At 43.8% G+C, this 24,406-nt stretch overlaps 1 protein-coding gene across 1 annotated transcript in view; it reads left to right on the forward strand.

The window, feature by feature from the left end:
- LOC145402544 (2-hydroxyacyl-CoA lyase 2-like) overlaps positions 1–24,406 on the forward strand; it is a 172,828-nt gene that overhangs the window by 58,596 nt on the left and 89,826 nt on the right. The window contains exons 7-8 of the mRNA XM_080274549.1: positions 11,138–11,296; positions 11,893–12,062. Of these exons, the coding sequence (XP_080130675.1) occupies positions 11,138–11,296; positions 11,893–12,062 (329 nt within the window). The remainder of the gene's footprint in view (positions 1–11,137; positions 11,297–11,892; positions 12,063–24,406) is intronic.

Genomic DNA, 24,406 nt, shown 5'->3' on the forward strand with positions numbered 1-24,406 from the left:
GTTTTATGGGGAGGGGCACTAACCCTCCACCACGCCACTTGTTGACATGTAGGGAGCACTTATGGGTTGGTTATATGGTTACCACCCAATGTTGTAAATGGTTTCTTGGCTTACAGGAAACCATTTGGCTTGTCAGTCAATATAAAGCCACCTGTAAAGGAAAGAAGAGCAATAAGAAGTGACAGGAAAGATGAGAGATATAGGAAGAGAGGAGGGCAGGCACAGAATAAGAATGATAAAGGCTAAGGAAGAAGTAGGCAGCACTACATCAAGTGAGTGGATGATGGTCGCCACCACCTAGGATGTGATTGTCAGTCTATCACACACCTTTCCTTGTCCTTCGGGAATCGGAAAAAAGATAATCCCTGCGTTTTTTGCCTAGAATATTTGCAGTTAATAGCAGCACAGAACTGACTGCCTGGCATGATGTTTACATTCTCCTGCTCTATTTCCGTGCCCTCCGCTTGGGACGCCACTGTCACCCAGAGCTTCACAGGGATTTTTTTTTTTTTTACTTGTCCGGCTCTTGGCAGAAGCTTTGCAGCCTGCTACCAAGGCCCAGTAGTCCTCCTACATACCATACACCTCTACATGTCACCACTTCGGCGCTAACACTCACTGTCCATATTGAATACATGTTGGGGCTGTCTCATACAGGACTGGTGTATTGGTATTAGCGGGGGTATTTTTACGACATGTCAGCAGGTCTTCTGGTAGATCAGTAAAGTCTGATTTTAATGAAATTCAAATTCTTAAACTGTTCCCTGCCTCAGCCGGGATTTGAACCTGGGTCCGGTAGGACTGTAGGCCACCTCTGTATGGATTGAGCCACTGCCTCCCCTCTGTCTTATCTTTCTCTATACTCTTTGCTACTACTGCTACTGTAATAATAGTAATAAAAATAATGATAATAATAATCATATAATATAATAATAATAATAGTATAATATAAGAAGAAGAAGAAGAAAAAGAAGAAGTAGAAATGGCAGATGATTACAGGACCAAACTAGAGGAGGAGTTAGAAACAGTGAACTGGAATGAAATGGATCTGGACAGTTTGTGGATTGCATATAGGGATTGCTTAGTTAGGAATGCTAAAGTGGTGTGTGGTGTGGCAAGAGTAACAACAAAGAAGAAAGTTACGGCATTGTGGGATGAGGAGGTTAAGAGAGCAGTGGAGGAAAAGAGGAAGAAGTGGCTAAAGTGGTTACAGGAGAGGGGTTCAATTGAAATAAGAACTGAGTATATTGAGATCAAGAAGCTCATAAAGAGACTAGTGAAGAAGAAAAGGGAGGAGGTAAATGATGATCTAGGAAGAAAATTGAATGCGAACTACTCTGAAAATAGGAAGTTATTCTGGAAAGAGGTGCAGAAATGTAGAAGTGAAGTCGGAAAGAAGTGTGATGGTGAGAAGGATGCAGGTGGTAGATTATTAACTCATGGAGATGAAGTAAGGACCAGATGGAAAGAATATTTTGAATGCCTGATGAATGGGAATAGAAAGAGCAGAGTGGCTGTAAACATGATTGGTTTTGGGGGGGTGTAGAGAAGGAATGCAGTGCCAGGAGACCTGACACTCGCACAGGTGAAGAGTGCTGTGAAGCGGTTGAAAAATGGGAAAGCAGCTGGGGTTGATGAGGTGTATGCAGAAACGCTTAAGTGTAGTGAAGAGAGTGGAATGAAGTGCTTGTTGGATATATGTAAGAAGGCATGGATGAGTGAAACTGTGCCTGCACAGTGGAAAAAGGGTGTGATTGTACCCCTGTACAAAAATAAAGGTGAGCGAAGTGAGTGCAAGAATTATCGTGGCATAAGTTTATTGTGTGTGGTAGGGAAGGTATATGGAAGAATTATTACAGAGAAAGTAAAAGGGATATCAGAAGTCCTAGTGAGTGATGAACAGGGTGGCTTTAGGAGTGGCAGAGGATGTGTGGATCAAATATTTGCAGTGAGACAGATAAGAGATAGAGAAGGCTTGTGAGAAGGATCATAAGGTGTTTATGGCATTCATGGATCTGGAAAAAGCATACGGCAAAGTAGATAGAGGGATTGTGGAAAGTTTTGCGAATGTACGGTATAGATGGTAAGCTGGTAGGTGCCGTCAAGAGTTTTATGATGGTAGCAAAGCATGTATAAGGGTTAGTGGGCAACTAAGTGAATGGTTCACGATCGGTATGGCCGTGCAACAAGGTTGTGTGATGTCCCCATGGTTGTTCAGTATATATATGGATGGGTGATGAGAGAAGTAAAAAGATGAGTAATGGAGAGAGGGATGGCGTTGGTAATGAATGGTGATGGATGGAATATCTCAGATTTGTCGTATGCAGATGATGCAGTACTCCTTGCAAGTACCGGACAAGAACTTGGTAGGCTAGTGCAGAGTTTTGTTGATGTCTGTGAGCATCATACCTTGAGAGTAAATGTAGAAAAGAGTAAAGTGATGGTAATGTTACTAAGAGAGAAGGTGACTGCCAGTGTGATGTTACAGTGAATGGAGAGAGACTGGAATTGATGAGAGAGTTCAAATACCTGGGTACAGTGATAGAAAAGAGAGGTAAATGTGCAAAAGAAATTGAAAGTAGAGTGACACAAGCTGGTGCAATGAAGGCCTTGATAAGAAACAGAGGCTTGAGTGTTGCAGCTGCACGAGGCATACATAAGGGAGTGTTAGTGCCAACTATAACATCAGGATGTGAGAATATGGTGTGGCATGAAAATGGAAAGTCAAGAGTGAGAGCAGTGGAGATGGGACTGCTGAGGAATGTATGTGGAGTACAGAGGGTGGATAGGATACGAAATAATGTGATTCGTGAAAGGTGAGGAGTGAGGAAGTCGGTGGACACTAGAGTCGAAGAGAGTGTACTGAGATGATATGGTCATGTGGAGAGAATGGATAACAACAGTTTGGTGAAAAAGGTATATCTGATGAGTTTATTGAGGGAGGAGGCAAGGTAGGCCAAGGAGAAGGTGGAGAGATGTGGTGGATGAATGTGTGAGGAAGAGAGGTTTGGAAGTCAGCGATGCTAGAGAACTGACAAGAGATCGAGCTGGCTGGATGATTGCTGTGAGGAGAAGTGCATGATCAGGGATTTTGGCTCCCCTTTTTAACGTAGCAGCATCCGGATTGACTCAATCGGATACGTTTATGTGAAGCTACAGAACGTGGTGAATGTTTTTTAGAGTATCCGATAGAGCAAGGATTCAGGGGACTTGGATGATGAGTGAATAGAAGTGTGGCTCATTGGATTGGGCAAATTTGGGCTGTCTGGACATTGCTACTCCTCACCCTGCCCTAGGGTGGGAAAGAAGGTCCGGATGATGATGATAATAATAATAATAATAATAATAATATTGGTAATAATAATAATCCATTTATGATGAGAGATATTTACAGAAGAAATATGTGCAGCATGTGATGTGGTGTGTGGAAGGAAGAGAAGATGGAGGGGGGTGCAAGGAACAGTGTGGTGGACTGAAGAGGTGAAACAGGCTGTGGCACAAAAGAAGAAAGCATACAATGAATGGATGAGAAATAGGGGTGTGGAAGAAGTTGAGAGGCGGAAGAAAGAGTTATATGTAGAAAGAAAGAGAGAGGTGAAAAGATTAGTAAGAGAGAGTAAGAAGAGAGTGGATGAGGAATTTGTAAGGAATTTGAGTGTAAAGTGGAGGGACTGTAAGAAAATGTTCTGGAGAGAGGTGAAAAGAGTAAGACAGGGTGGAAGTGAAGTTAGCAGGGGAGTGAAAGATAAAAATGGTAGATTACTAGTGGAAAAGGAAGAAAAAGTGAGCAGATGGAGAGAACACTTTAAGGAATTGTTGAACGTAGAGGATGGAAGTAATGCGAGTATAAGTGGCTGGGGAATGGCTGGGAGAAGGAGGGAGGTGAGAAGACAGGAAGAAATCAGTAGGATAGAATGTTGTGGAAGCAATGAAGAAAGTTAAGTCGGGGAAAGCCCCAGGAATTGATGGAGTGTGTGATGAAATGCTGAAGCATGGGGGAGAGATAGTAGTAGAATGGATGTGGAAGATGTGGAGATTGGCCTGGGAGAAGGTAGAGTCCCGGAGGATTGGAAGTCAGGTATAATTATTCCCTTGTACAAAGGAAAAGGAGAAAAAGAAGTGTGTGGTAATCATAGGGGCATTTGTCTTCTTAGTATAATAGGAAAAGTGTATGGTAGGATACTTATTGACAGAGTTAGAGAAAGAACAGAGAAATTAGTTGGAGAAGAACAGGGAGGCTTTAGGAAGGGAAGAGATTGTGTAGATCAGATATTCATTCTTAGATCTTTAGTGGAAAAGTTTCTAGAGAAGGGAAAGAAGTTGTATGCGGCTTTCATGGATTTGGAGAAAGCATATGACAGGGTGAATAGACAAGGATTGTGGAAAGTGTTAAGAATATATGGAGTAGATGGGAAGTTGTTGAATGCTGTGAAGAGTATTTATGATGGTGCGAAGGCTGCAGTGCGTGTGGATGGTGAACTAAGTGAATTTTTCTCTTTGAAAGTTGGTTTGAAACAGGGATGTGTCATGTCTCCATGGTTGTTCAACCTGTACATGGATGGGGTAATAAAAGAGGTACAAGGTAGGGTAGTGGATGTTGGAGTGGCCCTGGTGAGAGAGGATAGTGTTTGGAAACTCCCTGTATTGTTGTTTGCAGATGATACTGTGTTGTTCAGTGAAAACGAAGGGGAGCTGCAAGGCTTGGTGGATGAGTTTGAGAGAGTGTGTAAGAAACGTAATCTAAAGGTGAATGTAGGGAAGAGTAAAGTGATGGTCTTTGAGAGAGGTGAAGTCAGTGAATGTACAGCGAGGTTGGATGGTGAGGAATTGGAAAATGTGAGTATGTTTATGTACTTGGGTAGTGTGATGAGTAAGGATAGAGGTTTGGAGGGTGAAGTGCTTGAAAGGGTACATTAGGGAAGAAAAGTTGCTGGTTCTTTGAAAGCAATGATAAGAAACAGGGAAGTGAGGGTGGAAGTGAAAAAGTTACTACATGACAGTATTGTGATACCAACTCTAACATATTGAAGTGAAGCTTGGACGTTGTTGGAAGGACACAAGTCAAGAGTGAGAGCAGTGGAAATGAGTTATTTAAGAGGAGCCTGTGGAGTCACATGGAGAGACAGGCTGACGAATGAGGATATAAAGGAGCGTTGTGGTGTTGATGTGGATGTGATAGGAAGCGTTATGAGGAACACACTGAGGTGGTTTGGCCATGTGGAGAGGATGGAGGGTGAAAGACTGACTAAGAGAGTGTATGTGAGTGAGGTGGAGGGGGGAAGAGGGAGGGGGAGGCCGAGGATGAGATGGAGGGATGGGGTGGAGAGGTATATGAGAGAGGGGGGTGTGAGTTGGAAGCAGGGCAGTGAAATGGCAGGGGACAGGGCGACTTGGAGGCGATTTGTTTGTGGCCACCCCAAACGGGATTGAGGCGTCTGGCAATAGATAGAATAATAATATTAATAATAATAATGGTAATAATAATAATCCATCCATCCATCATCCAATCCTATTTTGCCCCAGGAAGAGCGTAGGAGCCCGGGGCAAGACAAGTTGGTCCTCACATTTATGATGAGAGTGACCAGCCTCACTTATCCCTCAGTGGCGTTACGTGAGCAGTAAACCCCAACCATCCCTTGGATATAAACCTGCACTAGCCCAATCTGATTGGAGTGCCTTAACTATCCTGTAAATCACCAGATGGCATAATAATAATAATAATAATAATAATTTTAGTAATAAGAATAATATTGATAGTAATAATTATAACAGTAATGTTAGTGGGGACACTCATCATCCATTCACTCAATGTAGTGCTGCTCTCAGGTGCCTATCCTGTCCTCTCTTCCTTTGTTCCATCCTTCCTCCTCTGTCTTTCTTTCCTTCAGTCTTTTCTCTTCCTTCTGTCTACAGGTGACTCTAAGCTGAGTGACAAGCCAAATGGTTTCCTGTACACCAGGAAACTATGTGCTATGCTGGGTGGTAACTATATAACCAAATTATGGCACCTTGGTGGTTTAGCGGGCACTTAAGACACTCCAATCACGTTGGGGCAGTGCAGGTTTATATTCAAGGGGTGGTTTGGATTTATTGCTCACATAATGCCACTCAGGGACGAATGAGGCTGGTCTGTCTCATCTTAAATATCAGGACCAACTTGCCTAGCCCCGGGCTCCTACGCTTCTCATGGGGCAACACTGGATTAGATTATGAATGAATGAATGAGTAATGGTAATTACTGTAATACTATTACTACTACTGCTACTAACAACAGCAACAAGAACTAGAACACTGAAATTGCTGAAGGACAATATTGATAAACTTCCCACAGCCATTGTCTGCTAGAAGCCAAGCTAGGAAGGGACCTTGAGGCCAAGATCACTGATCTTGTGCATGTCACTTCATGGAAAATTAGGTGACATTCGGAATATCCGGAAAAGTCCCAATTTTTTACCCCAAGCAGTTTCTGAGAATAGTCAGTTCATTGGAACCATACTTTTTTTTCCACAGTTTGGTCACCTTAATGCTATATTGTAGTAAAACTTCAGCTTGCTGTCTTAAGTGGTTTCTGAGATGATGTTCTGGGATCTGTTTTTTTACATTCTGAATAATATCTGGTGATCTGGGTGATGGATTGCCATGAAATTTGGCCAGAAGAAGGTGCCTTGGGCAGAACTGACGAAGTTTGAAGAGTCTAGGCATAAGAGCCTCTGAATAATGGCGATTACATTTTAAGTGGAAAGAATAATAAGAATATTGACAAAAACAAGAAAACTTTCCTCAGGGATGTGGGAAGTTTTAATAATGAAACTACACTAATGCTCAAGTAAGGCATGGAAAGAGTGCTGTATATATGGTATATAAAAGTGTTGTGATACTCTTGATTAAACCCTTGTTGTATCTGGAGAAAGACCAAATGTATGACAAGGATGCATACCAATTTACTCATATTCAACAATCCTTTCTGTTTTTCTTTGTTCCCATCATTTGCTGCTGTTACGAAGACTCCAGCATGGTCTCATGTATTGGCCTTGGTCATCTGTTGATGGCTGTCCATGCTGCACAGTCTCTAGCAGCCATTCTCTTCAGTCCCTTATACCTGAAGTCACACTCTTTGACCTCATCCCAAGTCTTTATCAGTCTGCCTCTTGCAACTCTACTCTTAGCATTCACAGCTCTCACCCTCTGTACCCAGTTGTAAGCCTCCATCCTCTCCACATGCCCAAACCATCTCAAATTGTCCCTTCTCATCACAGCGCTAAAACATTCAAGTTCCATCCTTTCTCTCAACTTTTCATTAATCCAAATCCCCCTGGGCCCATCATTCAGGGATGCACTACACATCCGTCTAATCACTTATCTGTTCAGACATATGTTTGAGCCTACGAATGTCCTCTTCCTTTAATGCCCAAGTTTTATTACCCTACAGTATTACACTGGCAACAATATGTTGCATGCAAGAACCCCATAACATGGAAGGACAGCCCTCCCAAGTTTCACCACCATACAGCATTACAGTGGTAACGACATGCAGCATGCAAGAACTGTTAGCTTGTAAGGAGAGCCTTCTAAATGTCAGGAGAGGTAATATCTCCCTGAACTTCTTCCATCCACTCCTTTCCCTTACTACCAAATTAACTCCAGCCCCATATCCAGCACATATCATGTCCCCCAAGTAACAAAACTCCTCCACGCACTCGGGAGACTCTTTAGCAAAATGAAACCCTCTTGTCTTCTCTTACCATGTGCTTTCCTTTGCATAGTGCTTAAAAAATTTGCATTTTTTTGTAGCCCACATCTACTACCACTATATCTCTTATGCACCCACTTATCACAAACACTGCATGAAATGGAAGTACTGTACTTCTCACACCCTTGTGGCAAACAGCACATGGCCACACTCATGCATTGACAGTACCACTGCCTGCCCTAGATATCATCACTTTCATTTTTTCCACATTTATTCTCTAGCCCTTGAACTCAATGTCATCTCTCCACTTCATAAATTTTTCATCCACTACCCTCTCATTATCTGCAGTCATTATCAAGTCATCAGTGTACAACACCTCTGATGGGAGTCCATTTCTGAAGTCACATGAGAGAGCTTCAAGCACCATGATAAGCAATAAGTGGCTTAAATCAGACTTCCTGATGCACACCATTGTTCATGGAAAATTATTACTCAAACCTCCATTTGCTCTCATCTAGGTGTGAGCATCCTTGTACATTGCCATTACCACTCTGACCGATCACTCTTCAGTCCCTGTCTTTTCAGTGTAGTTTTTGCAATAAGCCACACTACTCAACTTTTTATTATATTTAGGTATTAGAATGTCTAGGCAGTATAAACAGAAATAGAAGGTTTGACTATTATGGTGCCATAATGTATTTGAGGTGGAGCCAGGTTTTTGACAATTTTAGCATTGTATGTAATGCTCACATATTGCCACTCAGGGATTGCTGAGGCTGGTCACTGTCATCTTAAATGTCAGGACCAACTTACCTAGCCCCGGGCTCCCACGCTCTTCATGGGGCAACGCAGGATTAGATGATGAATGAACGAATTATCGAATTGTCCATTTCGTTGGATAATCTGTTGATAGTTCTCCCACTTTCTTATCCTTTCTTTCTTTCTTTCTAAATCCTCTCTCACCCCATGCTTTGGTGGGGAAAATGATGATTATGATGATGATGGCTCATTAATAGTGATCATAATTACAATGAATAATTTCCAACAAGTGTTGGATGCAAGGGTGTGGAGAGGGTGGGGGAATGGAGTCTCGGACCATCACTTAGTGATGGCCAAGGTAGAGCTGCAAAGAAAGTGGTTGAGGAGGCGAAGGGGAAGACAGGAGGAAGCAGCTCCTGTGAGAAGAGTGGAGAAATTGCAAGATAGTGAGAAGAGGACAGAGTATAAGAGCATAGTGGAAGAAAGATTGGGAAGGTATGAGCTAGAGCAGATGGAAGGGGTGGAAGACGTATGTAAGATATTCACGGAAGAGATAAGCACAGCGTGTGAGGCGGTTTGTGGAGTGAGGAGGAGATGCAAGGGTGTGCAAGGGACAGCACGGTGGAATGATGAGGTGAAACGAGCTGTGGAACAAAAGAAGAAGGCATATGGTGAATGGTTGGCAAGTAGAGGTAGGGGAGAAGATGAGAGAGAGAAGAGAGAAGTATATGTGAGCAGGAGAAGGGAGGTTAAGAGACTGGTGAAGGAGAGTAAGAAGAAAGTGGATGAAGAGTTTGGGAGGAATCTGAGTGTGAAATGGAGGGAGAGTAAGAAATTGTTTTGGAAGGAGGTAAAGAAAGTAAGGCAGTGTGAAAGGGGAAATAGTAGGGGAGTGAAAGATAGGAATAATAGATTGTTGGTGGAGAAGAGAGAGAAATTGAGGAGATGGAAGGGAGCACTTTGAGGATTTGTTGAATGTAGAGAGTGAGAGCAGTGTGAGTATAAGTGGTTGGGGAATGGCTGGGAGAAGAAGAGATGAGAGGAGGGAGGAAGAGATCAGTAGGTCGGAAGTAGTGGAAGCGATGAAGAAGATTAAGCTGGGAAAGGCCCCAGGAATTGATGGAGTGTGTGGTGAAATGCTTAGGTATGGGGGTGAGATTGTTGTGGAGTGGATATGGAAGTTGTGTAGATTGGCTTGGGAAGAGGGAAGGGTTCCAGAGGACTGGAAATCAGGTATAATTGTTCCTCTGTACAAAGGAAAAGGGGAGAGAGAAGTATGTGGTAACCATAGGGGTATTTGCCTTCTTAGTGTGACTGGTAAAATATATGGTAGAATACTCATTGATAGGGTTAGGCATATGACAGAGGAGCTAGTTGGAGAAGAACAAGGGGATTTAGGAAGGGAAAAGGGTGTGTAGATCAGATATTTGTTCTAAGATGTTTAGTGGAGAAGTATCTAGAGAAGGGAAGGAAAGTGTACGCTGCCTTCATGGACTTGGAGAAAGCTTATGACAGAATAGATAGGAAAGGTATGTGGAAGGTATTAAGAATATATGGAGTGGAGGGGAAATTGTTGAGTGCTGTGAAGAGTATGTACGAGGGAGCTAGGGCTACGGTGCGAGTGGATGGTGAGCTGAGTGAGTTCTTTGATCTCAATGTGGGACTGAAACAGGGGTGTGTAATGTCTCCTTGGCTGTTTAATATATATATGGATGGGGTCGTAAAGGAGGTACAAGGTAGGGCAGTGGATGTGGGGGTGGCCTTAATGAATGAGGGTGAGATTTGGAAGCTTCCGGTGTTGCTGTTTGCTGATGATACAGTATTGTTGAGTGAAGATGAATGGGAGTTGCAAGGTTTGGTGAATGAATTTGGGACAGTGTGTAGGAGGAGGAAGCTGAAAGTTAATGTAAACAAAAGTAAAGTTATGGTGTTTGAGAGGAATGAAGTCACAGAGTGTGCAGTGAGGTTGGATGGTGAGGATATGGAGAATGTGAGTGCATTCAAGTACTTGGGTAGTGTGATGAGTAAGGATGGAACTTTGGGGGATGAAGTACGTGAAAGGGTACAGCAGGGAAGGAAGGTTGTTGGCACACTGAAAGCAGTGATGAGAAATAGGGAGGTGAGTATGGAAGTTAAGAAGTCACTGCATGATGGTATTGTGATCCCTACCCTGACGTATGGAAGCGAGGCGTGGACCTTGCAAGAGGGGAACAAGTCAAGAGTGAGAGCAGTGGAAATGAGTTACTTGAGAGGAGCATGTGGAGTGACATGGAGGGACAGGTTGACGAATGAAGAAGTGAAGGAACGTTGTGGGGTAGATGTGGATGTGGTTGAAAAGATTAGGAGAAATACACTGAGGTGGTTTGGACATGTGGAGAGGATGGAGAATGAAAGACTGACTAAGAGGGTGTATGTAGGTGAGGTGGAGGGAGGGAGAGGGAGGGGTAGACCGAGGATGAGGTGGAGGGATGGAGTTGAGAGGTATATGAGGGAGGGGGGGGTGAGTTGGGGGGAGGGGAGTCAAATGGTGGGTGACAGAGTGACTTGGAGGCGTTTTGTCTGCGGCCACCCTTTGCGGGATTAGGGCGTCGGGCTATAGATAGATAGATAGATAGTTAGATGATGACTATGATAATGATAAGGGTGATATTGCTGGCGATGCTGATAATGAGGATATTTTTCCCTCAGTGACCCAGTGTGTGGAAATAGTGTCTAAAGCCAAGAAGCCGCTAATCTTGCTGGGCAGTCAATCGACACTACCACCCACTCCAGTTGAAGACCTGCGTCGTGCCCTAGAGAGTATGGGTATTCCATGCTACCTTGGGGGCATGTCTCGGGGTCTTCTTGGTTAGTTGCATTTCATTTTGTATTCAGATGCATTTCTTTAGCTCATTCGCTCCCACTCACAAACACAGTCACTCCACTGAAGTTTTTGCATGCACCTCTCACCCTTCATTCTAAAAGCCTTCCACACCAATACTCCTGCATGAAATGTTTGGTGGGGGTAAATCACTGAAAGTTACCTGATGTATAGAGATACTGTAATGTTCTGTGCCAAAAAACCACTGAGCCTAATGGATAGCCAATCCAAACTGCAACCTATCCCACTTGAAGATGTACACCATGCCCTAGAGAGCACTGGCATCCCCTTCAATCTTAGGGGAATGTCTTGTGGACTTCTTGATTAGGTGCAGTTTTTATGTTATCTGTTTTTATATTGCATTATTATTTTGTGGCCTTCATAACAAGAAGAAAGTAAAAAAGGGATAGTACATAGTGAGGAGTTACTGTATAGCCGTTCTTTACTGTATATGAATTCATGTCACAGAAGTTAAATTGGCATGTCAGAGGCAACATGAGTCCCTGAAAGAGGCATATGTGATAATACTGGCAGGGTTTATTTTAGGTTATGATGATAATGATGATGGTATTCTTTAATGCAGGTCAAAAGAGTTCCATTCAGATGCGTCAGAAGCGTCGTGAGGCCCTAAAGGAGGCTGATGTAGTAATATTGGCAGGAGCTGTGTGTGACTTTAGACTCTCATATGGCCGAACCCTTCCACGCAAAGCCAAGATCATTGCAGTCAACAGAAACAAGGACCAGCTGTATAAGGTGAGCGATGGTAATGATAATGGTCATAGTACAGGTAATCCTTGTTAACTGAATGACCAATACCCAATTTTTTTCTTTTTTCATCTGAATTGCCATTTCTTTGTTCCATAGCTCTTTATCTGAGTCAGCATTCCAAAGCATCTGAAGTCCTAATACAAAAAAAATACCCCTATGCAAGATTTTCCTAACTGTACAAACTGCTAGACACTAGAAAGTGTGCCTGTATTGTACTGTACTATATTTTTGGTTCCAGACCCTTTAGTTGTGTCAGTATTCCTGTATAGGGCGATGTGAATGGAGGAGCAGGCACTTGTCCTGAGGATGACCTAATGGGTTGTAGTGGAGTGCCAGGAGAAAATGATAATGGGAAGCAACTGAAAGATATGTGTCAGGAAAGGAGGTTGTGCATTTTTAACTTGTATTTCAAACATAAAGATGCACATAGGTATAGTATACAAGGTATAGAGGAAACGGGGATTGTGTTGAAAGGAGCTTGATTGATTATTTCCTCGTAGAGAGGTCGATGCTGGGAATGGTTGCTAATACGAGGGCTGTGAGAAGACGATGTGGAGGTCTGTCAGATCATATGATTGTGGAATGCAAGCTCAAGCTGCGAGGAGTGAGGTGGAAAAGAAGAGAGAGGAACAGTCACGGGGAAAGACAGCAAGTCGAGAAGCTGAGGATCAAAGAAATGGCAGATGAGTACAGGACCAAAGTAGGGGAGGAGATAGAATCAGTGAACTGCAATGAAATGGATCTGGAAAGCCTGTGGAATGCATATAGAGATTGCTTAGTTAGGAATGCTAAAGGGGTGTGTGGTGTGGCAAGAGTAACAAAGAAGAAAGATACAGCATGGTGGGATGAAGTGGTTAAGAGAGCAGTGGAGGAAAAGAGGAAAAAGTGGCTAGAGACTACAGATCAGGGGATCAGTTGAAATAAGAACTGAATATACTGAGAGCAAGAAACAGGTAAGGGACTAGTGAAGAGGGAAAATGAGGTAAATGATGATCTAGGAAAAAAAAATTAATGCAAATTACTCTGAAAATAGGTTATTCTGGAAATAGGTGTGAAAATGTAGAAGTGACAGTGGGAAGAAATGTGAAAATGTGAAGGATGTTAGTGGTAGATTATTAACCCATGGGGATGAAGTAAGGACCAGATGGAGAAAATATTTTAAAAGAGTGATGAATGGCACTAGAGCAGAGAAGGAATGCAGTGATAGGAAACGTGACACTGACACAGGTGAAGAATGCTGTGGAACGGTTGAAAAATGGGAAAGCAGCTGGGATTGATGAGGTGTATGCAGAGATGATTAAGTGTAGTGGAGAGAGTGAAATGAAGTGATTGTTGGAGATATGTAAGAAGGCATGGATGAGTGAATCTGTGCCAGCTGTGATTGTACTCGTGTACAAAAATAAAGGTGAGCGAAGTGAGTGCAAGAATTATCGTGGCATAAGTTTATTTCGTGTGGTAGGGAAGGTATATGGAAGAATTATTATAGGGAAAGTAAGTTAGATATCAGAAGTCCTGGTGAGTGATGAACAGGGTAGCTTTAGGAGTGGTAGAGGAAGTGTGGATCAGATATTTGTAGTAAGACATAGTAGAGAAAGCTTGTGAGAAGAACTACAGTATAAGGTGTTCATGGCATTCATGGATCTGGAGAAAACATATGGCAAAGTAGACAAAGAAGGATTTTGGAAAGTTTTGCACATGTACGGTGTAGATGATAAGCTGCTAGGTGCTGTCAAGAGATTATATGATGGTAGTGAAATGTGTAAGGGTAAATGGGCATCTAAGTAAATGGTTCACAATCAATGTGGGCATGTGACAAGGTTGATGTTCCCATGGCTGTTCAGTATATGTATGGATGGGGTGATGAGGGAAATAAAAACACGAGTAATGGAGAGGGGGATGGCGTTGGTAGCAAATGGTGATGGATGGACTATCTCATATTTGTTGTATGGTGATGATGCAGTACTACTTGCAAATACTGGACAAGAACTTGGTAGACTAGTGCAGAGTTTTGCTGATGTCTGTGAGTGTCATGCCATCAGAGTAAATGTAGAAAAGAATAAAGTGATGGTTATTGAGAGGGAAAATGACTGCCAGTGTGATGTTACAGTGAATGGAGAGAGACTGGAATTGGTGAGAGAGTTCAAATACCTGGGTACAGTGATTGAAAAGAAAGGAAAATGTGCAAAAGAAGTGGAAAGTAGAGTCACGCAAGGAAGGATAGTAGCTGGTGCAATGAAGGCCTTGATAAGAAACATAGGCTTGATTGTTACAGTTGCACAAGGCTTACATGAAGAAGTGTTAGTGTCAGTTTTAAAAACATATGGATGTGAGACTATGATGTGGCATAAAAATGGAAAATCAAGAGTGAGAGCAGTGGAGATGAGACTGCTGAGGAATGTATGTGGAGTACAGAGAGTGGATAAGATACGAAATAATGTGATTCATGAAAGATGTGGAATGAGGAAGTCTGTTCATTTCGTTTTTGAAGGCTCCCACATGCTTTCATGCGTCAACCTTGGTCACCTGCTGGCGGCTCTCCACACTGCTCGATCAATGGCAGCCTCCCTGTTCATTCCTTTAATCCATAGGTTGCACTTAATGACCCCATCCCACGTCGTTTTCTGTCTACCCCTCACAACCCCAAGTCTAATATTAATTCTGCTCACTTTCTGCTCCTAGTTATCATCCCCCATCTTCTCCATATGCACAGACCACCTCAATCTACCTCTCCTCATCACAACACCAGTATAATCCAGTCCCATCCTGCCTCTCAACTCTTCCATCATAAACCCAGCCCCCCCAGGCCTTGCAGGCAGGGACGCACTGGACATCCACCTAATCAGTGTAATTTCTATACATTTGAGCTTGCCAAAATCCTCTTCCTTTACTGCCCAGGTCTCACTACCATACAGTATTACACTCCTAACACATGCTGCATACAAAGATCCCTTAGCACGTAGGGAGAGCCTTCTCAGTGTCAGGAGAGGCAAGAGCTCCCTGAACTTCTTCTAACCACATCTCACCCTAGCCACAGAGCTAGCTCCAGAACCACCTTCAGCACATAACATGTCTCCCAAATAAAAAAACTCTTCCACTTACTCAAGAGACTCACCAGCAAGTTCAGTCCTTTCATACCTGACAATCTCAACCTGCTCTCCCCAGCATGCTGCACACATAAAATCAGCATTATCTCGCGGTCTGCCTCTAATACCACTACATCTCTTACCCACTTATCACAAACACTGCACAAGATGTAATTACTTCCCATGCCTGTCTGGCAAATTGCACATGACCACTCTGCCTCCCTTGTGACAGCAGTGCCACCAACTCTAGATATCATCACTTTTTTTTTTATCTGCATTTACTCTTAAGCCTTTGTGCCCCATACCATCCATCCATCCATCATCCAATTCTACATTTCCCCATGAGGAGCGTAGGAGCCTGGGGCTAGGCAGTTGGTCTTGACATTTAAGACGAGAGTGACCAGCCTCACTCATCCCCGAGTGGCATTACGTGATCAGTCAACCCCAACCACAGGAAACCATTTGGCTTGTCACTCAGTCTAGAGTCACCCATGGGTAGAAGGAAGAGGAAAGAATGAAGGAATGAAAGACAGAAGAGGGAGTGTAAAGTCACCCGTAGGCAGAAGGAAGAGGAAAGAATGAAGGAAAGAAAGACAGAAGAAGATTGAAGGAAAGAAGGATGGAGGAGAGGACAGGGCAGACACCCGAGAGCAGCACTACATTGAGTGAGTGGATGGTGAGTGCCCCCACCTACCACAAACATCTCTACATTTCCTAAATCTTTCCTCCATCTCCCTTTCATTCTCTGTAATGAACATCAAATCATCAGCATACCACATCTCCCACAGGAGTCCATTTCTGAAGTCACGTGAGAGGCCTTCAGGTACCATGATAACCAACAAGGGACCCAAAACTGATCCCTGCTGCACACCAACATGCATAGAAAACTCATCGCTCAAATCTCTGTTCACTCTTACTTGGGTGCAAACACCCACATACAGTACATGGCCATAATCACCCTAACCAGCCACTCCTCCATCCCAAGCGCTCTCATTGCCCACTTCACCACTTCTCTAGGGTCTCTGTCAAAGGCCTTCTCCAAATCAACAAAAAACAAAGTACAGTACAGCTCCCTTTCCTTTCCCATATATTTTTCCTGAAGCTGTCGAGCAATGAATATGGCATCAGTGGTCCCCTCGCCTGGCATAAACCCAAAGTGCATCTCATCATTATTCACTCTTTCTCTAATCATACTTTCTAGAACTCTTTCCATTACCTTCATTATCTGATCTAAAAGCTTTATACCTCTATAACTTCCTCTTTCTAGGGTATCACTCTTCCCCCTGTACACATTTACAGTCACACTCTTCAGCCAAGCATCTGGGAAAACACACTCATATGTAATCGTATTTATCATGTCTGTGACTAACCTCATTCCTATATCTCCTGAGGCCTTCAACATTTCAGCAGTCAACCCAGACACACCTGCTGACTTCCCCACCTGCATCCTGCCTATTGCCTCACTCACAGTAGCAGCGTGACTCAAAGGCCAAGGGCCAAACGCTGGATCTGCAGGCTCCAAACCTTTCCTGTCCCAAGCTCCTCATTCAACAACCGGCTGTAATGTCTCTTCATGCTTCTTTAATATCTCCACTGTTCACCACTACCCTTCCTTTATCATTCTTCACACATTGCTCACCTATAATATCCCAATTATCCCTCTTCAGCTGATTTGCCACCTTAAGTATCATATTCTAAATTTCCACATGATTCAGATTATCAAGTAAAAGTCTCTGTGACTCAGACTTCTCCCTGTAAACCTCTTTTCTAGCCTTTCGCTTTGCAGCCAAGCATTTCTCTTTGTAACCACTCTTCTTCTATTCCCTGGAAAAACCTTGTCTTCTCCTTAACTGCAGCATCTACACCCTCATCCCACCACCAAGGTACTTTTTATGTCTTGGTGGGCCTCTTGTCCAACCGCATACTGCATCAGTAACTCTCAAGAGTTTGTTCTTGCAGGCTCTGTCTATCTATCTATCTATCTATTACCAGACGCCTCAATCCCGTTTGGGGTGGCCACAAACAAATTGCCTCCAAGTTGCCCTGTCCCCCGCCATTTCATTGCCCTGCTCCCAACTCACACCCCCCTCTCTCATATACCTCTCCACTCCATCCCTCCATCTCATCCTTGGCCTCCCCCTCCCTCTTCCCCCCCTCCACCTCAATCACATACACTCTCTTCGTCAGTCTTTCACCCTCCATCCTCTCCACATGGCCAAACCACCTCAGTGTGTTCCTCCTAACGCTTCCTATCACATCCACATCCACACCACAACGCTCCTTTATACCCTCATTCGTCAGCCTGTCTCTCCATGTGACTCCACAGGCTCTTCTTAAATAACTCATTTCCACTGCTCTCACTCTTGACTTGTGTCCTTCCAACAACATCCAAGCTTCACTTCGATATGTTAGAGTTGGTATCACAATACTGTCATGTATCTTTTTCACTTCCATGCTCACTTCCCTGTTTCTTATCACTGCTTTCAAAGAACCAGCAACCTTTCTTCCCTGCTGTACCCTTTCAAGCACTTCACCCTCCAAACCTCCATCCTTACTCATCACACTACCCAAGTACTTAAACGTACTCACATTTTCCAATTCCTCACCATCCAACCTCGCTGTACATTCACTGACTTCACCTCTCTCAAAGACCATCACTTTACTCTTCCCTACATTCACCTTTAGATTCGGTTTCTTACACACTCCCAAACTCATCCACCAAGCCTTGCAGCTCCCCTTCATCTTCACTCAACAACACAGTTTCATCTGCAAACAACAGTACAGGGAGTTTCCAAACACTATCCTCTCTCACCAGGGCCACTCCAACATCCACTACCCTACCTTGTACCTCTTTCTATTACCCCATCCATGTACAGATTGAACAACCATGGCGACATGACACATCCCTGTTTCAACCCAACTTTCAAAGAGAAAAATTCACTTAGTTCACCATCCACACGCACTGCAGCCTTCGCATGAACGTACATACCCTTCACAGCATTCAACAACTTCCCATCTACTCCATATATTCTTAATACTTTCCACAATCCTTGTCTATCCACCATGTCATATGCTTTCTCCAAATCCATGAAAGCCCTATACAATTTCTTTCCCTTCTCTAGAAACTTTTCCACTAAAGATCTAAGAATGAATATCTGATCTACACAACCTCTTCCCTTCCTAAAACCTCCCTGTTCTTCTCCAACTAATTTCTCTGTTCTTTCTCTAACTCTGTCAATAAGTATCCTACCATACACTTTTCCTATTACACTAAGAAGGCAAATGCCCCTATGATTACCACAGACTTCTTTTTCCCCTTTTCCTTTGTACAAGGGAATAATTATACCTGACTTCCAATCCTCTGGGACTCTAGCTTCCTCCCAGGCCAATCTGCACATCTTCCACATCCATTCTACTACTATCTCTCCCCCATGCTTCAGCATTTTACCACACACTCCATCAATTCCTGGGGCATTCCCCAATTTAACTTTCTTCATTGCTTCCACAACTTCTATCCTACTGATTTCTTCCTGTCTTCTCACCTCCCTCCTTCTCCCAGCCATTCCCCAGCCACTTATACTCACATTACTTCCATCCTCTATGTTCAACAATTCCTTAAAGTGTTCTCTCCATCTGCTCACTTTTTCTTCCTTCTCCACTAGTAATCTGCCATATTTATCTTTCACTCCCCTGCTAACTTCACTTCCACCCTGTCTTACTCTTTTCACCTCTTTCCAGAACATTTTCTTACAGTCCCTCCACTTTACACTCAAATTCCTTACAAATTCCTCATCCACTCTCTTCTTACTCTCTCTTACAAATCTTTTCATCTCTTTCTTTCTACATATAACTCTCTCTTCTGCCTCTCAACTTCTTCCACGCCCCTATTTCTCATCCATTCATTGTATGCTTTCTTCTTTTGTGCCACAGCCTGTCTCACTTCTTCAGTCCACCACGCTCTTCCTTGCACCCCCCTCCGTCTTCTCTTCCTTCCACACACCACATCACATGCTGCACATAATTCTTCTGTAAATATCCTACACACAGCTTCCATGTCTCCCATCTGCTCCAATTCATATTTGCCCAATCGTTCCTCCACTTCTTTCATATACCGTACTCTGCCTTTTTCTCATCCTCTTGTAACCTTTCCACTCTCCTTGCAACTACTCCTTCCTCTCGTCGTTCCCTTCTATTCCTCCATCTTACTTGAATCCTGTTCATTAATGCCTCTGTCAACAGCTCCCTGTTCAGCCACCACTCTCCTCATCTCGCTGTAGAAAGTATTCCATACTGCTTGGTTTTCCGGATTCCATATTTTCCTCCTAGGTACGTAAGTCCTCTTTTTCATCACTCGTTCTATAAACACCATGTCACATGTCAATAATTTGTGCTGCAGCACACACTCCTTGCTGCCTATATCTTTAACATCCCTCACTAACCTCCTATCAGCCCTCCTGACCAGAAAATAATCTATCTCACTGCTTTTTTCCCCAGACTCATATGTAATCAGTCTATTCTCTCTTTTCCTAAAATGTATGTTGCACACAATCATGTTCGTTGCCTCCCCAGACTTGAGTATCCTTTCCCCTTCTGCACTTTTGTACCATATGCACATCTCCTATGTACTCCTTCATATTCTTGAGCCGCTTCACTTATATGACCATTTAAGTCCCCTCCCAGAACCACTCTCATAATTCCCCATACCACCTGCTATACATATTAAGTCATCCCAAAATATATCCTTCTCTACCTCATCCAAGCCTGCCTGTGGAGCAGATGCCAATTTAATTGCAATCATCATTCCTCCAAACAGAATTTTCACTACTAATATCCTATTCCTTGCGGTCATAACAGTCTTAACACATTCCACCCATTTCTCCGCAACCAACACCCCCACACCCCCTTATCTGTCTGACCCCTCCCCTGCCAAAACAACTTATAGTAGGAATCCTTCCCAACAATCTGGCTGATCCACCCTTGTACTGGACTTCCTGCAAACATGTCACATCTAAACACCTCTACTTAATGCCTCAACAACTTCCCCTGCTCTACCCGTCAAACATCCTGCACTCCATGAACCCACTCTCATCCTCCTGGGCAATTTAATATCCTCGGGCTTGCTTTGAAGCTTATTCTTGTACATGCTTAGCCATAGTTGGTAATAATAAAAGGAAAGAGACATACCACAGGCCCCAGTCATTGCCCAGTCCCAGGTCCAGGCAATGGATCTGGAACCCCTAGCCCACCAGCCTTCCCAGTGGCTGTGGTAGTGGCTTTGGGGCACCCTGCCAGGACAGCTACAGAGACATCCTCCAAGTGCACCTTGGCACTGTAGCTTCACTGCCATTATGCACCCTCTGATAGGGCAGCATCTTGGGGCATTACTTTCTACTGAGTGGAAGCGGCAGCATGGAATCCGCAATGCTATGTACCATCTAGCACAGGTTCAGGCCCCATCTTGCCCCGAACCCACGATCTATGCCGGTGGAACCCCCGTCACACCTCTCCCCAAAATTTTGCCCGTAGGTAGCATGGGCAAACTTTTCTGGCCACATACTGTTGCTTTTGTCAACCCCTGTAACATAGTGATGTACATTGTGTGACATGTAAAGCACATGTGGTGTAGTGCTTAAGATAGAGGAAATGTTTGGGAGAGTATGCTGGTCTACTCTCCATGTTACTGTAACACTGAAAAGGTCAGCAAAGGGGGGATGATTAGGTAGCTAGTGAAACAGGAGCTCTAGCTTACCTTATCAACAGCATTCCCATTCCCCTCAGGAGTACCGCCCTGTTTGGCCCGTGCTACGGCCTCCTCCCGCTAGAATTGAAGAGAGTGTACTGAGATGGTATGGTCATGTGGAGGGAATGGATAGCAGTAGAGTGGTGAAAATGGTATATCTGAGCGAATTTGAAGGAGGGAGGAGGCGAGGTAGGCCAAGGAGAAGGAGGAGGGATATGGTGGATGAGTGTGTGAGGAAGAGAGGTTTGGAAGTCGGTGAGGCTAGGGGACTGACAAGACATGACAGTGTCCGCATCGACTCTGTTGGATATGTTTATGCGAAGCTACAAAGAGTGGTGAATGTTTTGGGCGTATCAGGTAAAGCCAGGATTCCAAGGACTTGAATGGTGAGTGAATGGAAGCTTGGCCCATTGGATTGGCCAAACTTGAGCTGTCTGGATGTTGCTACTCCTCTCCCTGCCCTAGGGTGGGAAAGGAGGTCCGGATGGTGACGATGATGATGATGATGATTATCTTGTATGTGGAGGTGTTCATCATCCACTCAGTGTAGTCCTGCTTTGGGTGTCTCCCCTTTCATTTCTTCCTTCCATCCTCTTCTGTCTTTCTTTCCTTCATTCTTTACTCTTCCCTCTGCCTATGGGTGATATTTCACTCACTCTGCTGTCATTCTTTGCATCATTCTTTCCTCTTTTTTCTGCCATCGGGTGACTTGACACTGAGTGATAAGCCACACAGTTTCCTGTACACCAGGAAAACATTTACTATGCTTGGTGGGAACCATATAACCAAATTATGGTGCCTGGTGGTTTAGTGGTTAATTAAGGTGCTGCAGTTGGATTAAGCCTTTGCAGGTTTCTATCCAAGGGGTGGTTGGGGTTTATTGCTCATGTAATGCCACTCAGGGATGAGTGAGGCAGGTCACTCTTATCTTAAATGTCAGAACCAACTGGCCTAGCCTCAGGCTTCTATGCTTCCCATGGGGCAACATGGGATTGGATAATGGATGGATGGATGAATTATTATCTTTTGCTTCATTTTGTTTATAAAGGCTCCAACATGCTTGCATGTTATGCTCTTTGTCATCTAATGGTGGCTGTCCATGCTGCTCGATCTCTGGCAGCCTCCCTATTCAGTCTTTATTCCTAAGTTCACATTCTGTGACCTCATCCCGTTTTTTTTTTTTTTTTTTTTTTCCCCCGGTCTGCATCTTGCAACCCATACATCTCACTTTCTGCTCCCAGTTGTCATCTCCCATGCTCTCCACTTGCCCAAACCATTTCAGTCTCTCCTCATCAGAACATGAATACACTCCAGCCCCATCCTCCTTCCTAAACCTAGCCACCCCAGGCCATGCATTAGAGGACACACTGCACATCCACCTAATTGTTGTCATTTCAGTACGTTTGAGCCGGCGAATATCCTCTTCATTTACTGCCCAGATCTCATTACCATACAGCATTACATTCTTAACACACAGCGTACAAAAGTCCCTTAGCATGGAGGGAGAGCCCAAAACTTTTTCCAACCACTCCTCATTTAAGCCACGGTGGTAGTTCCAGCCCCCCCTCCAGCACATAACATGTCTCCCAAATATCAGAACTCTTCCACACCCTCAAGAGACTCACCAGCAGGATCAGTTCTGTCACATCTTATAATCTCCACATGCTCTACGTGACATAACTGCACACACAAATTCAGCATTATTTTGCAGCCTGCCTCTAATACCACAATATCTCCTGCATGTCCATTTATCACAAACACTGCACAAGATGGAATTACTTCTCATGCCTTCATAGCAAACCACACATGGCCCCTCTCCCTCTTTTTTGACAGCATTGCCACCAGCCCTAGATACCATTACCTGTGTTTTATTTGCATTTACTCTCAAACCCATATATTCCATACCATCTCTCCATTTCCTAAATCTTTCTTTTGCCTCCCTTTCGTTTACTGCAATCAGCACCAAATCATTGGCATATAACATCCCATAGGAGTCCATTTCTGAAGTCACATGAGAGGGCGTCAAGCTCCATGATAAAAAAATAAAGAGTTCAAGACTGACCCTGATGCACCTCAACATTCATAGAAACTCATCACTCAAATCTCCATTCGCTCTCACCTGGATGTGAGCACCCATATACATAGCCATAACCATTCTAACCAGCCACTTCTCCATCCCAAGCTGTCTCATTGCCCACTTTACCACCTTCGGAGGCCTTCTCCAACTCAACAAAAACAAGGTACAGATCCCATTTTCTTTCCTATATATTTTACTTGAAATTGTTGAACAGTGAATATGGCAACAGTGGTCCCTTTGCCTGGCATAACCCCAAAGTGCATCTCATCAATATTCACTCTTTCACTAATTATACCTTCTAGAACTCTCTCCATTTCCATCATTATTTGGTCCAAAAGTTTTGTGCCTCTGTTATATCTTCTTTCCAGGGCATCACCATTTTCCTTGTACACATTTACAGTCACACTCTTCAGCCAGTCATCCGGGACAGCACACTCATCTATAATTGCATTTATTAAATATGTAACTATCTATCTATCTATCTATATACCTAGGCTGCTTCCCCCAAGGAAAGGGAGGTAGCCGAGACAGGACGACACACTCTCCATTTACTCATCCATTTAAACACATTCATTCACATCTTAGCCCCAAAGGGGAGAACGGACAGATCCTCACCGCACCACACCGCACAAGGATCAACTGCGCAATGCAATCAGTGACATCCGCAGCAGGGCCCGACAGCAGAACTGGTTTACCCCTGCCACATCATAACATACCCATCCCCTTACCCGCACCTGACCTGACTAGCTGATCAGACCAAATGCGGGAGAATATCCCCTCAGGGCTGCGTCATCACTTATTTATTCACAATTTCTCTCCATTTATTTCTGTCACGCACAGCCACTCTTCCTTGCTCAACAGACATCCCTCTCGCATCCAGCGCTCTCTTCACACTATCCATCCATCCTATTCGTGGTCTTCCTCTCAGCCTTACACCTCTCACATCAGATCTAGTTATCTTTTTCACCAATCGCTCATTATCCATTCTCTCCATATGCCCAAACCATCGCAACACCCTCTGCTCAACTCTACCAGCCATCTCCTGAACAACTCCAGTTCTCCTTCGCACTTCATCATTTCGCACCCGATCCATACGCGTCACTCCACACATACTCCTCAGACACCTCATCTCTGTTACATTCAAACTTTTCCTCTCTGCTACACCCATATTCCATGTTTCAGCCCCATATAATGCAGTCGGTACCACAACACCCTCATACAGCCTTCTCTTTACATCCATTCTAAGCGAACGACATTTAAACACTTTTTCATTCCTCCCAGCACCTTTCCTACTTCATTTATTCTAAACTTCACTTCTGCATCTATTCTTCCATCCACAGCAACATGTGACCCTAGATATTTAAAACAATCTACCTCCTCAAGCAACTCACCATTCAAAACTATATTCATCCCCCTACCATCTATCAAC

The sequence above is a fragment of the Coenobita brevimanus genome, chromosome 58 (genome assembly GCF_032717465.1).
Source record: "Coenobita brevimanus isolate Jiangsu-jjx chromosome 58, ASM3271746v2, whole genome shotgun sequence".
NCBI classification, from domain to species: Eukaryota; Metazoa; Arthropoda; class Malacostraca; order Decapoda; family Coenobitidae; genus Coenobita; species Coenobita brevimanus.